The sequence below is a fragment of the Cucumis sativus genome, chromosome 6 (assembly GCF_000004075.3).
Source record: "Cucumis sativus cultivar 9930 chromosome 6, Cucumber_9930_V3, whole genome shotgun sequence".
NCBI lineage: Eukaryota > Viridiplantae > Streptophyta > Magnoliopsida > Cucurbitales > Cucurbitaceae > Cucumis > Cucumis sativus.
The window spans coordinates 19,017,120-19,032,440 of record NC_026660.2 but is presented as its reverse complement, the minus strand read 5'-3'; the positions used below and the strand labels follow the sequence as shown (position 1 = coordinate 19,032,440).

Below are 15,321 nucleotides of genomic sequence, written 5' to 3'. Positions count from 1 at the left end.
TCGTCTTGAATTGTCCCAACGATGACATACAATACTTCAAGATTGAGGAGGTTGACAGGATATTTGTTTTTTTTTTTTGTTGATCTCAACCCTAAGTTTGATGTTGTCCACGAACGCATACTGGGCAAAATCTTTATACCCTCCCTAAATAGAGGTTTGTTATGAGATTTGTCTTGAGGAGGATCATACTAGTGCTATTCAGGTGGAGGTTAAAATCGATTAGGTTAAAAAAAGATCCTTCCGCGTTTCATTTCCGTTTGTTCTTCCTTGCTTCGTCTTCCCTTCGGTCAAGGTTAAAGCTATTAGTTCGTTTTCGTCCTTCCGTTTATCAAGTGACTCTTTGTTCTTCCCTCTTCCGTCTTTGGTTCGTTCTTCATTCCTTCCGTCTTCCGTTCACCCCATCAGCTTACTTAGTTGTTCGTTTACAAGTTTTCATTGTTGGTCTCTTCTGATTTCATTTTTGAGTTTCAAGGGTTGCCATTTATAAGTTGTAAACCCAGTTTTTCGAGTGTTTAGTTCTTTTTTTCTTCTTCATTATTCTCTATAGAAAATAAATGAAGAGTTTTGTCTTGTGAAAATAAGGAAGGAAAGAAGGTAAAAATAAAAAATAAAAAAGACCCGACCTGAATTCGGGTCGAATTTCAAGAAAAACATACCCGACCTGACCCAGTCCAATTACACCCCTAACAGAGATGGGTGGCCGGGCAGTGGCATTGGACTGAAACATCGTGAGTTGAAGAGTTACTCATCCCGAAGTTGACGATGAGCATTAATATCTTATTTTGTGGTAAAATAACTTCTGTGCTAGCACAATGCGGTAAAACATTCATAAACACATTTATGTGGCCTACTTATTCCAAGGCTTGCAAATCTAAGATACTCCCCACCTTATTCAACTGACAAAAATGGTTAATTTAGCCATTACCACCTTTGCTCAACCTTTGAAGCGATAGAGTTGGAAAAAAAAGAGGTAATGTATATTTCATCAACTTCTTACCAATGAGTGTACAATTCTCTAAACTTAACAGGTCGTTGAAGTTCATTATTCCATTAGTTGCTCTATTAACATTTTCTAATAGGATACGTGATAGAGTACCCTTTTATCATTGGGAAGAGATTAAGTGAAACTTGAGTAGCATGAGCCGAGAAGATATCCAATGGAAACATAGTATTGTCAAATAAGCTAAATGGACAGAAAATGAATTTATTGGGAGAGTTCAAACAATAACGTAGAGCCCTTGATTACCATCCTTGTGACAAATATGTTGGTTTAAGACTTGTCAAAAGAAAGAGCAACGACCCAAACAACATTACCGATAAGAGATATGGCTGTGAAAGAAAATCAAAAGAGTGAGAATGTGAAGAGAGATTACCTTTTAGAATAGTTATACCTGCAAGGAAGTATTCAGAAGGCTTTGATAAGAAATAACTCAATCAAAGGCAATTCAGTTCTGTAGTGTTTCACTTTGAAACGATCTAAATGCACTTGATGTACATTAATTAGCAAGAATTTGAAGCTGAATATCAATTACTGACATTTCCCATTAGCCAGCAGAAGAGTTCAAACATCAGCTTGACCATTGAAGAATTTGCTTCAATTGATGGAAGCTATTGTTGTTATTCCCTTCAGTTTTCTTAATTATTACAATTTGGATTCCTCCAAAGCCATTACATCTTCTATATCTAAATCTAACTTCAGATTTGTGTAAATGTGTCTAGGTGCTTATGGATTTTGGAGTCCTAGATAGTTCCCAATTCTCACTTGTGTGCAGCAAAGGGAACTTGCAATCAACATAGAGTACCATAGAAAAAGGTAAGCATCTGAATTCTTCTGTGGTTTAAGAATAATAGAGTCTGGAGCAAATAAGGATATAACATAGAACACAACCCTTTTTAGGCTAAATATAATAATGGGATACAAAATTTTAAGTTTCATGACATAAACCAGTATAACTGTGCAAGGAAAAGTTTGCTGCCAAATAATACATCACAAGAAAAATTGGCTCCTTAAATATTAATCCTTCTAATTTCTAAACCAATTTTACCTTGCTTTGTTTTTCTAATCTTTACCATATACTTGGCCTTTCTATCCCAAGCTATCAGTAATTGAGCTTTATATATCCAATTTACTATAAGGTTTTGTTGTTTATGACAAACCTAACTAAATTATTGTTTTAACTTTTCAAAGTGTTAATGTGTGCACACATTTCAATTAATTTGCAAGACTACTTGTGTAGCAAGGCTTTGAATAAATTCCTCTAAATTTACCATCTATATTACTTTTAACTTTAACAGCTATATATGCTTTCTTAGAGATCTTCAAACTTTTATGTTTACTTTCAAAATATGTTCTATTCTTATTGTTAGTTCAATTTTTTTTTTTTTTTGTATAGTTCTATCATTTAGTAGGTTGGTTGTTTTAAGATTTAATTTTAACTTTGTGTCTTCGATTGATTTCTTGACTTTTTATTTAGTACGTAGAGTTTTAAAAGAGACACTTTAGTCCTAACATTTGGAAAATGATTCTAAATGATCCTTTAACTTTAAATATCCTAATAAAAGATGATTAAACTCGGTTTGTGGACGGGATGACATGTCACTTAAGTTTGATTACTTGGCAATAAATAAATATTTTGTTTTGGAAGATTAAAAAGTTAAAATCCTCAAACTCTATTTTGTGAAGCCCCAAGTCTGCTCACAATTGTGGTACACCAATTTGTTTGACGGGTTCCAACCATGGAAGTGGGAATGAAAAGAAGCTTTTAATTAAATAAGGAAAAATTGCATAAACCAACCATGAACTATGGAGTTAGTTGCAGTTATCCTTGTAAATTTTTAATTTGATCAATTATGTGATTTATACATGGTTGCAATCAGTTGGAGTATTTTTGAAATAATGTTTATTTAAATAATAAATTTTAGAAATGACGTAACCCAAACCTTTGAAAAAACTAGGGTAATCTAGAAACTCATCCAATTCAATTTAAGCGTTTCTTTAGAAGAGGTCGATTACATAGCAGCAATATACCATGTTTGTTTGGTACACTAATGAATTGATATGTGGTTATGGTCGCTAAGCATATGGAATGAATTTATTATTTATAATAGATTGAGACTCATCTTCTCTCCTCGTTAGTCTTTCTCGGTTGTGAAAAACAAATAAACTAAACAATTAAAACCTCTTATAGATTCCAATTCAAGTTAGAGTTTTGCAAATAAAAATGATTCAGTTATTGCAATTAAATTCCATACCATTGCCTTTCATTTTCTCCTTTTTCTCGTTTTCTTCTTTTTTGTTTTGCTACAACTTTGTGTACTTTCTCTTCCTTTTTTTCTTTTTTCTTTTTTCTTTCAACCCTTCTTTCTTCCATCTTTCTCATATTTTATTATGTTCCAAATCGACCAAAATTGAAAATTTCTTTTGAGAACACAAAAAAAAAAAAAGGAGAAGTAATGAAATGGAGCTAAATTATAATTTCTTTAGCAACGACAATTGAAGAAGACAATAAACATAAACTATTTCAGTGGAGGCAACCTTGGGAATGACCACAACAATCATTCTAACAATCACCTATAGACCAATCTCCACAAAAACACTCCCTGGAATTCCACCCCAAGCAACCTAAGAAGGAAGAAACCACTTCTAATCCACCATACAACAAACGCAATGACGACAGCACCTCCAAGCGGACTCCAAATCCCTACCATCGAGCAACCTTGGAGAAATGTTATAGATGTGGACAACCAGAGGAGAACACTAGCTAACTATTCAAGAGAAGGATATTTTTTATGAGACCCACTGTGTTGAAGACAATTTAAAGGATCTTGCCTACATTCAACTGGATTATGGTGACCAGCTGCCTTGTGTCCTTCAACGAGTATTGATCACTCCAAAGTTCGAAAATCACTTTAAAAAACATGTCCTTTTTCGTAAAAGGGCACTATCAATCCAAAAACTTGGTTACTGCTCTTAATCTCACAACCCAACCACACCCCAACCCCTATAAAGTTAATTGGATTACAAAGAAAGGTGAAACCAGTATCAAAGATCAAATTGTCTGGGATATCCTAGAGATTGTGTATGTCATGTTCTCCTTGAAGGAGCATGGCAATATATGACAACTGAGCACTTCACAAATGGTCGTGACAACACATACGAGTTCAGGTAGATGGGAAAAAAAAGCTTAGGTAGCTCTCCTCTCTCTCGGTAATAAGCAAGTTACCACAAACAAGGTACCCTCCTCTACAACTATCTCAGATCAAAGACCTTTTATTTTCTAAAGAAGAAACTCATTTTGCTTTTATAATTAGAAATAACTCCTTTTGAATCCCCTAATACTGATCTACTCGACCCACATATTTTCCATTTATTACAAAAATTCCCTTCTCTATTAGAAGAACCTTTGAACTTACCTCATTTAAGAAACATACAACAGACTTAATTTCTTCACCTAAAAATGAGGGCTCTTAGCGACTTTGTGTTAATAGCATGACAATCAATAAAATAACTATCAAATATAGGTTCTCTATCCATTTGCTAAACCAATTAGGGGACCTCAATTTTTTCTAAAATAGACCTTCCAAGTGGATACCACCAAATGAGAATACAATGGGGTGATGAAATGGAAAACAACCTTTAAGATAAATGAGGGACTTTTCGAATCATTGGTCATGCCATTTGGCCTATCAATTGATATGAACACCTTTACGAGTTAATCCTTTTACCATACCCAAATAAATTTTTAGTGATTTACTTGAATGATTGACTCATTTATAGTATACTTGCCTCACATCTTGAACGTTTACATATTGTTCATATAATTTTTTTCTATTCTACATGAAAATGTTTTATACATTAATTTAAAAAGTGTTATTTTTTACAAGATAAACTATACTTTTTAGGTTTCTCATCAGATCCAAGGAATGAGTGTAGACCTTAACAAAATACAAGTAATTTTAGATTGGCCTCAACCCAAGTGTATAAAAGAAATCCAAAAGTTCTACCTAAAAAAATTCAGTACAATTGTAGAACAATTTGTTGGTGATATATAACTAAATTTGCCTTCAACCATCCGTTTAAACTTTTAGGTAGATGGGTGGTTTAATACCTTTAACTAGCTGTTTAAAAATAAAATACCATTTTCACGAAGAGAAACCAGGAACATTACCTTTTAGGCAAGGAATTCATATGGCTAATTGATAATTTTTCTTTAAAATTTTTGCAATCTAAAAAATCAATTAGTCATATGCATGTTAGATGGTTACAATTCCTTCAAAAATTTAACAGCTTTGTTATCAAACATACTTCAAGTAATTGTAACAAAGTGGCAAATGGTTTAAGTAGAAAAGATAACCCTCCTTCAATTAGGTGAAATCATAGCATTTAATCATTTAAAAGAATTATACCCACTGATTTAATTTTTAAGAATATTTGGTATAATTGTTTTAACCACGTTTCAAAAAAGAAAAAAAAATCATATTATCAATCATTTTTAGAAACAATACTTTTTGCATAGCGCACACTTTCTTTTTAGAGAATCAGTTTTAAACAATACACTTTGAATGGTTTAGCTAGACACTTTAGAAGGGATAAAACTTTAGTTATACTTTTCTCAATTAAAGAAAGATGTTTTATTTGTCAAAGCTCTAAAGGGCATGATCAATGGTAGAGGTTACCTAAAACATCATTAGTCTTTGTCCTTGGCTTCCCTAGAACTCAAAGAGGATATATGACTCTATGGAATGTGTTAGTAGTTGTAGATAGGTATTGGAAAATGACACATTTTTTTAGCTAGCCAAAAGACTAACGATGTTTTGAATGTTGCAAATTTATTTTTTAGGGAAATTATTTGATTACATTACATCTCAAAGAGCATTATGTGTCAGATAGAGATGTGAAGTTCATGAAGAGATCTTTATGAAAACTTTTCAACTTTGTTTACCATTTAGTTTCACTAGCCATCCTCAAAACAGATTATTTGTTTTGATTATCATGACTAAATTATCATAATTATCTACAACTACAAATGTTTCTTGTAAAGTTTGACGTTTAACCTTCATCTCTAGTTCTTTTAGCATGGATTCAATAATTTGTTAATGAAATGGGCCATTGATTAAAAAGGTGTAAGCCAAATTTGGTGGTTGGTTGTAGGAAAACATAGTGATTAGTTAGTTTTAAAACTTGCCCCATACTAAGAGAAATACTTCCAATTTAAGGTATAAAAGACGAAAACAGAAATATGTGAAAGCAATATTGAGATGATAAAAGATGACAAAAAATACTAAAATAAACAAAATTAAAACAAAAGATTATGTAAATTGATTGAGAAAGCAACAAAATTGAAAGAAAAAGAATACAACCCTTTAATTTCGTCTTTTTAAAGGAAATGAATAAAAATATTGCAAAAGATAGTGACGTGTTGTCAACATGCGGAAAAGCAATATTTGTAAATCAAAAGAGTTACATATTAAATATCAATACGTTCTCTATTTAGTCTATCGTGTTAATTAATATTACTATTAATAAAGATATCCATCACTTAAACCTTCATAGTACGAAAAAAAATGCTTTTCAAAATATTCATTTGTTAAAAATGGTTTAAAATACACTCTAAAAATGAAAACTTGAAAAAATGGCAAAATAAATTATAACAATTATGTTCATAGAGCACACATTTTATTATTTACGAAAATGACAAAAACAAAGTCCATCCCACACATCAATAGATAAAATATCACAAATACTCTCGTTACTAATATACGTTTGATACACCTTATACACGTCTGATACACCTAATACTCATTTATACACATAATACTTCTTGATATATCTTATAAATTTGATTGATACACTCGATGCATTTGATACTCTTTGATACACTTGATACCTTTTGATACACACTTGAAACATCTTGATACACATTATAATACTTCTCGTTACACTTGATTTTTCTTGATACCCCTTAGGCCTTGATAGTTTGGTACACTTAAAGACTTCACTTATAAGTTTGATACACCGCTAATAAACTTGTTGTGCTTCATTGGTACACTCAACAAATTTTATACGTTTGATGTACACTATATGTTTGATACACTCTATGCACTGCATATATACTTAGTATTATTCACTTACATATTTGATTGATTAAATACACTTGATATGCTTAAAGTTCTACTTATACACTTGATATACTATTGATATACACTTGTAAACTTGATTCATATACTTGATAATGATTCACTTTACTAATATGCTTTAACAATATATTATTGGTATACTTGATAATGATACAATGAGTTACATCATTCATATACTTAATAAACTCTAATGAACTACATAAATTTTGAAAAAACGAAAATAATGTAGTAAGTATATTAACCAACTAATACATACAATATAAGTATATCACAACACTGTTATATAAAACTGAGACAAAGTAAAAAAAAAAAAAAAAATCATTTGAAATTAGATTCAACTCAAAATACACATCGAAGAAAGTAAAAAGAAATCACAAATGAAATTAAATTACTTCGATCAACAACCATCATATTTTATATTGTAACTATTGTACTATTGATATTTTAAAATCAAGATTGAAACAAAAAAAAAAAACAAATAAGTTTTCTAGTATAAGAATATGCCTTAAAAAGTAAGAATAAATAAATAATGAGTATGACTCAGTGTTTAGAAATAATAACAAATTTAGGAGGGAGAGTATTTTTATAAGTGAAAATTTTGTCATATTTGCAAAATTCTAAAACAATGTGCTATATTTGTTATATCATATTCTCAAAATGTTACTCTATGCAAATTTTCCTTTAAAAGCTACTTTGAGTAGCTTCTAAAAAGGAAAAATGTAAAAGAAAAAATAGTAAATTTGATAAAATATTTACAATATGTATAGTAAAATTTTGAGATTCTATTACTAATACACGTTAATAAATCCCAAAATATTTCTATAGGTGACATTGATGGATAGTGATGGAAGTTTATCATCGTTAGAATCCAAAACTTTGCTATATTTTAAACATTCTAATTTATTTTGCTATTTTTAAAAATGTCTCTTCCAAAATCTCTAAACTTTATAGAAATAACTTAGTCGAAGAATAACAACAATTTAATTGTTGATTTAAATAAATTTTATAAATTTTATCACTTTCACAAATATTTGTCGATATCGATTTTTAAATTATTTGATATAACCATGAAAATTAAATCGACCTCATATTTTAATATTCTTAGTAAGAAAATGAATGATATTAAAGAAAACTATTTTTGCAAAAATAGTATGTAGATTATTTCTTTGTAAAATTATTCTAAAATATCAATTATTTCCTAAAAGCATATTTGGTATAATTAAAAATAGAAATTTCAAAACTAATAATTTAATAAAAAGAGAGTTGTATTTTATATTTTTAGTTACACTCTGCTACTAACTTTTAGTTCACAATAAAACTATTATTAATATATTTTTCAATATGATTTATGTTTACAAAAATATATAATTATTATTTTATAACATTATATACTTTATAATACTTTACATTCTATATAGTATATAATTTTAAAAACTGAATTGAGTTTACTACGTGACATATTATTTTTTAAAGTACTTTAATCTCTATTTGATATAAGTATGTATTTTAATTTTTAAAATTTAAACTCTAAATCTATTTTTTGAATTTAGTAAATTTGAAAACATAAACCATAATTTAGATTTTCTAGGAAAGGAATATTTGGTAATGCAATCCAAATTATGTTTTATGTTTTTAAATTCAATAAATATATGTTTTTTAAAAAACTCAAATTTTGTTTTTGAAAATTGTTTTCGAGTTCTATGATTCAAATAATGTAAAATTTTAAAAAACAACTCCCTCGTTTCGTTCGTGATTTGGAAATTCTTTTGAAAATCAAAGAATTTAGGAGAAAACAAAAATAAATTCTTACTCTTTATTGTATTCGACGGCACACTTGGTTCCAATATAGAACCAAATATAAGAAGTAGAAGTTCAAATTCAAAATTCAAAATTTATGTTTAGTTATGAGTTTGAAAATAGAACAGTATACTTGATTATCTTCACAATTTTCTAAAAACAAAAATGACAATTTCGAATATTGTTTTTGAAAATCGTTTTTAAAAATTAGTATACCAACCATGTTTTGTTTTTTTTAAACGAAACCAGAATTTAGATAAGTTTTCTCCGTTTCCAAAATTTGAAGTTTAAAATTTATAACTTAAACCGTATGTAATATTATAAATCAAATGAATTAATTAGATTAAATTAGTTTGGTCTCTCAATCATATTAAATTAGATTAAGTTTGTTAATGAATGGATTATAAGTAATTAATTTTATGTATATATAATCCCTCCAAGTTGTTACCATAGTCCCTACCCTATTCACTATTTACTATAAACTTATTTGAACCCACTGAGTTCATGAATTCTAGCATGAACACGCATCTAAAACACAAAATACAATTTAATTGTAAATAGGTGTTGTGAAGACATATATGGTTTGTGACAATTTGAGTGGGAAAGTGCCAAAATAATGGACCAATAAACATTATAGGGTTAGATTAGGCGATATTTTGGAATATTGTCGTCTCATTGTGAAAATGTATAAATAAATAAACAAATAGAAGCCAAAATGAGGAAGCCTTACTATTTGAATTCAAAATTCAAAGTGAGTGTGAGTGTGTGAAGTTTGAATTAATATTGCTCCCTCTCTCACTCCCCTTTTAGTTCGAAAACCAATAAGCAACAAAAGTCCAACCATACAACAATTTCAAATTTATTATAAACATATACATATATATATATATATAAGAAGACAATCACAGTGGGGTTTTCATATTCCCATCATAAATTTTCTCTGGCTTTGTAAAATAGAGGATTAGGGTAAATGGAGTGATTTTCCATAAAACTTTTGTTTAAAAGACTAAATACATTTATTATTGAAAATTTAAGGGTTTAATTAATCTATCTATACGTTTAACCATTTTTATTATTTACATAAATTTGATATAATTGGAGATTAGTATCTTTTTTCTAATTTCTGTATATCTAATATAAATAATTAAGAAAGAAACTTCTCTAAGTAATAGATACATTTTGTTATTGGGGCGATAAAAGAAAAGGAAATACATAGTTAATTGGGTAAAGACAAGATGAGAAGATTTCAAAAATCAAGGGCAATCAGGTAAATTGACTTTTAGAATATAGTTTGATTGGATTAGTGGTCGTTTCATCGTGACTAATTGAGATAAACCAATGGAGCATTTTTATCCAAATTTGTTAGTGTCAATTTCAAAATAATCTAATTAGTCAAGACTTTGTCAAGATTATTTCTTTCACGAAAAAAAGTTATACTATTAACAAAACACACAAGTCTTAAAATATTTGTCAATTCAAACACAGTTTAATGCAGAAAAACAATATTATGAACCATTATGGATTGACCTAGTGGTAAAAATATCAATACCTAACTAAGAAGTTGTGAATTTTCTAAATATTGTATGATCACGCAAGTTGACCGTGAGATTAGTTGAGGTGTGTATAAGCTGACTTAATTATCATTTTTTAGAATTAATTTGATTTTATTGTAAAAGCTTTAAAAGATTGGTTATAGATTTATAAAAATATATCTTATTTATGAAGAGATCAAGGTTTGAGACTACCTCTCATACTTCTCATATGTTAGGTTGATAGGTTGATGTTGAACTATAAAAAAGACTTATTTTGAAACAATAAGAAGACACTTGAAAGTAATTTTTCCACTTTAAACTTTTGTTTTAATACCCCTAGTTTTTACCTTTTACATACAAAAAGAAAAGCAAGTGGAGATTTAGGTCGAGTACAAGTTTTAACTTGAATACATTAATTTAATTATTCTACTTTAATTCAGAAAAAGAATTAAATGTATTTGTTTATATATTTTGTCCAAAGCACATAAATGATAAATACCTTATATATAAATGATAATTGGTTACAAATAAAGGAAAAGAAATCATATTTTGATGTTTGACTAATCTTTTCTTTTATTACTGGAGAGTGGAAGAGAGATGTTTTGAGTGTAATAAAAACCTTCCATTTCATAATAATTTCTATAAATGCATCACTAACCTAATTTTTCTTATAAGAAAAAAGAAAAGGCATAATAATTTTCTCATAAAAATAATTGTCTCTCTTTCTTTCTTTTGTTTGTTAGGGCGTAAGAGAGAGATTAAAAAATGGGATACGTTTAGAAGGTTGGTTAAAGAAAAATTAAAAGAAAAAAAAAGGAAGACAGATTCAGTGACCGTTTCGAATTCAAATTCAAATAAACTTGAATTCTAAATCTGACATCCGCTGCGTACTTTCGAATGTTGCAAAAGGGCCCCTACGGACTCCGACAAGGACTCTACACGTGGCGGAATCACATTCGTCTGTGACGGTGTAAAAATAACCAACAGGTTAAATTAAGTAGCTTCGAGTGGACCCCACCTGCATTGTCCGCTCCTAACGAATACCGAGCGTTGTATCGACGGCCAGGATCTTTCCCAATTCAAAATCATCCAAATTCCCCGCCCTTAACCAAAAACTGTAATTAAAACCCCCCCTTTATAATTATAAAATCCACACTTCCATTCCCTTTCACCTTTCCATAACGCTCTCTTCTTCTTCTTCTTCTTCTTCTTCTTCAAAATCTTCTTCTTCAAAATCTTCTTCAAAATCTTCACAATTCAAAATCAAAATTCTCCATCCATACTGATTCCTTTCAAATTCCAACAACTTTAACTCTCTTTTCTTTCCCCCTCTTTTCTTCTTTTCCTGTTTTGATTTTTCATTCTTTGCTTTCTTGGTCTGTTCTCTCTCTCACGCCAACAAGGTTCAAGTTCCAATTAGAGAGTCATTTCTCCCAATTTATTACCTTTCTTTCATTTTTCCTCTCCAATTCTCAACTAGCTTTGATTCCATCTGCCATGTCTGCCCATAATCGTCGCCCTTCCTTTTCTTCCTCCACAACGTCCTCCTTGGCCAAACGCCAAGCGTCCTCGGCGTCTTCGTCCGACAATGTTGGAAAGGTTATGGCAGTTCCGCCACATTTGGCCAAGAAGCGAGCGCCACTTGGAAACCTAACGAATTTTAAGAATGTGTCTCATAGTGCAGCCAAGAGCTCTGGTCCGCCTCCTGTTATGGTACTTCCTTACTGTATCCTAGGCCTTGATTATTTTGTTGTTTGGTTTTTCCTTGGATTTTTGTTTCTTGATGGGGTTGAATTTTGTGGGTGTTTATGTTTTTCCTTTTCAGAAGGGTTTTTGGTTTTTGGGTTTTGGGGTTTTCTGAAATGAATTTCCCTATTTAAATCACTGGAGGCTGAATGAAAGTCCATGTAACTGTTGCCTGAATTTTTTTAATTGTTCACTTTGGCCGAAACTTTCGTCTGGGATCATACCCAAAACTTGAACAGAGAAGGATTTCTTATGATATCCTTGTCTTTTTTCTTGTCAATCAAGAAACTTTGCAGCAAGTAACTAAGATTAAAATTATGGGTGGATGATTTTAACAAGAATAGGAGTCTAGATTCCTGTGACAATGTTATATTTAATGTGCCACTTCTCAGAGTTTTGGTTAGCTTAGAAAACACTATCATAATTTTTTTAAAGATTTCTGTTAGTGTGTTCTCATAGCTGTCTTTGTTTCCATTCGAAGCAACAAGTATGAGAAATCGATATATACAATGGTTTTTTTTTTTTTTTTTCTATTAAACATGTCCTTGGATTTACAATTTGGATAGCATTGTGGGTCAACCTTTTTTCTTATTTTAAGTGTATGACAGCAGCATGTGCTTCTTTGTCTGTTATAATCTTGTCAATGGAAGTCAGTTCCATTGTTGAAGATCTGTACCCTTTACTGTTTTGACCTATAATCAACCATGAAATGAAGCCTTACCAAATGGAATTTTGGATTTGTAGGTGCCTTGTGCAACCAAAGCTGTAAAGGCCAGAAAGAGTTCCCCTGCAAGAACTCGCAGCACTAACTTGCCGGGGACCAATACAACCACAATGCTTGATGTCAAAACGACGAATGCAGTTGCTCCTAGCAACGTTACAGCTTTCTCAAGAACTGACGTCACGGCTGTCTCCAGTTGTATGGATGTCTCTCCCTCTAAATCAGATGGAGTTTCGGTTTCCTTAGATGAAACTATATCCACTTGTGATTCTTTTAAGAGTCCCGACGTCGAGTACTTGGACAATACTGATGTCCCAGCTGTTGATTCTGTTGAAAGGAAAACTAAAAGCAGTCTCTGCATCTCAGGCCATGCACCAATTAGTTGTCAGCCACCAACTAAAGGTGAGCTCATGGATTAGTTTATGAGGATACAACGTTTAAAAACAATGGTAATGAAGTGAGAGTTACGAATTGATTATGTTTTGTTTGCTTCCTTGATCAGGTAGCATATGCAGTAGAGATGTACTTACAGAAATGGAAATAGATGACAACATTGTCGATGTTGATACCGATTTCATGGATCCGCAGCAATGTGCTACAATTGCTTGTGATATTTACAAGCACTTACGAGCATCTGAGGTGATAATCTTCGTGTCCTTATAGAATTTCAAGTACAATCTATATTTAGTTTGAGTTATTGGTTCTCAAATTTCTTTCCTTTGTGTTATGTTATTGGTTCAGGCAAAGAAAAGGCCTTCTACAGATTTCATGGAGAAGATTCAGAAGGATATAAATTCAAATATGCGTGCCATACTGGTTGATTGGCTTGTGGAGGTGAATTTTTCTTGTTGACAATATTGGTTTTCAAAAAAAATTCTTCATTCTTTGAGGTTTGACTAAAAGATAAGTTTCATTTGCAGGTAGCAGAAGAGTACAGGCTTGTGCCAGACACTCTATATTTGACTGTCAACTACATTGATCGCTTCCTATCTGGGAATTCGATGGATCGGCAACGATTACAGTTGCTTGGTGTTGCTTGCATGATGATTGCTTCGTAAGAACTGATTGCTATTATTTCTGTTATCCTTCCCACTTCTATTTTTGGTATGATTGTCTGATGCTAACCAGTAAAGATCGTATTCTTTCAGAAAATATGAAGAGATATGTGCGCCTCAAGTGGAAGAATTTTGCTACATTACCGATAACACATATTTTAAAGAAGAGGTATTGGAAATGGAATCTTCTGTTTTGAATTACTTGAAGTTCGAAATGACAGCTCCAACACCGAAATGTTTCTTAAGGCAAGTCAATGTTTGTGATGATGTGTTGGCAATGCTTTCTGTTTCACTTTCCTACATTACCAATGAACTGCTAATTCTGATTTGTCGTTCTCATTGTATAGGCGATTTGTTCGTGCTGCTCAAGGCGCCACCGATCAGAGCACTGATGAGGTTCCATCAATGCAGTTGGAATGCTTGTCCAACTTCCTTGCCGAATTATCTCTTTTAGAATACAGTATGCTCTGCTACGCACCATCACTTGTAGCTGCGTCCGCAATCTTCTTGGCAAAGTTTATTCTTCTTCCAACTAAGAGACCATGGGTATGACACTCGTCTGTATATTTTCTTCCCTGCTCCTTTATGATGAATGAGAGAAAAAAAATAACAAGGAATTTTTTAGTATCGTGCCATTAAAAACCAATTAAACTTATACAGTGTATACTCCTCATCTTTGTTACAGAATTCCACCTTGCAGCATTATACACATTATCAGCCATCCGATCTTGTCGACTGCGTTAAAGATTTACATGGCCTCTGCTGTAACAACACTCATAATTCTAGCTTACCAGCCATCAGAGAAAAATACAGCCAGCATAAGGTTAGCTTCAGAGAGAAATACCTTATCAAGTTCTTTTCATTTCTTCATGTTTTTATGCTGATGTTTTTGATGATTTTCTACCTCAGTACAAGCACGTGGCGAAGAAGTACTGCCCTCCGACGATACCACCGGAGTTCTTCCAGAATCAAACACAGTAAATTTGTATTCCAATGCACTGTTGGATTATAGTAGTAGCAGCCTGACTTAACAGCAGTTAGAGATAGAGACATAAAATGCCTCTCCCCCTCCCCTCCCCTCATTTTTGTGGATCTTCTCCCTTCTTTCCTTTGTGTAAGAGTTTTCGATGTAAGCCAATGCCACTGGTTATTCTGCATAACGTCGGGATCTCGGCGGTTGTATCGTTGTAAGGAATTACGGAATTACCAAAATGCTGAGATTTGTACAAAGTTCATATGCTTTATTGTCATCTTCCTTCAAAACTTTGTTATATAGAGGCAGTAATGTGTAGAATACTAAATGAAGGAGAAACAACTGAAGCAGCTGAGATAT

At 31.4% G+C, this 15,321-nt stretch overlaps 1 protein-coding gene across 1 annotated transcript; it reads left to right on the top strand.

Moving 5' to 3' along the window:
- The first annotated feature begins 11,624 nt into the window (after positions 1 to 11,624).
- LOC101221569 (cyclin-A1-1) lies at positions 11,625 to 15,232 on the top strand. Its single transcript, XM_004149379.3, has 9 exons — positions 11,625 to 12,179; positions 12,957 to 13,335; positions 13,436 to 13,572; positions 13,675 to 13,767; positions 13,854 to 13,987; positions 14,082 to 14,234; positions 14,336 to 14,534; positions 14,674 to 14,811; positions 14,898 to 15,232. The coding sequence occupies exons 1-9, from the start codon at positions 11,964 to 11,966 to the stop codon at positions 14,967 to 14,969; spliced, it is 1,521 nt and encodes a 506-aa protein (XP_004149427.1). The 5' UTR covers positions 11,625 to 11,963; the 3' UTR covers positions 14,970 to 15,232.
- The last annotated feature ends 89 nt before the right edge of the window (positions 15,233 to 15,321 follow it).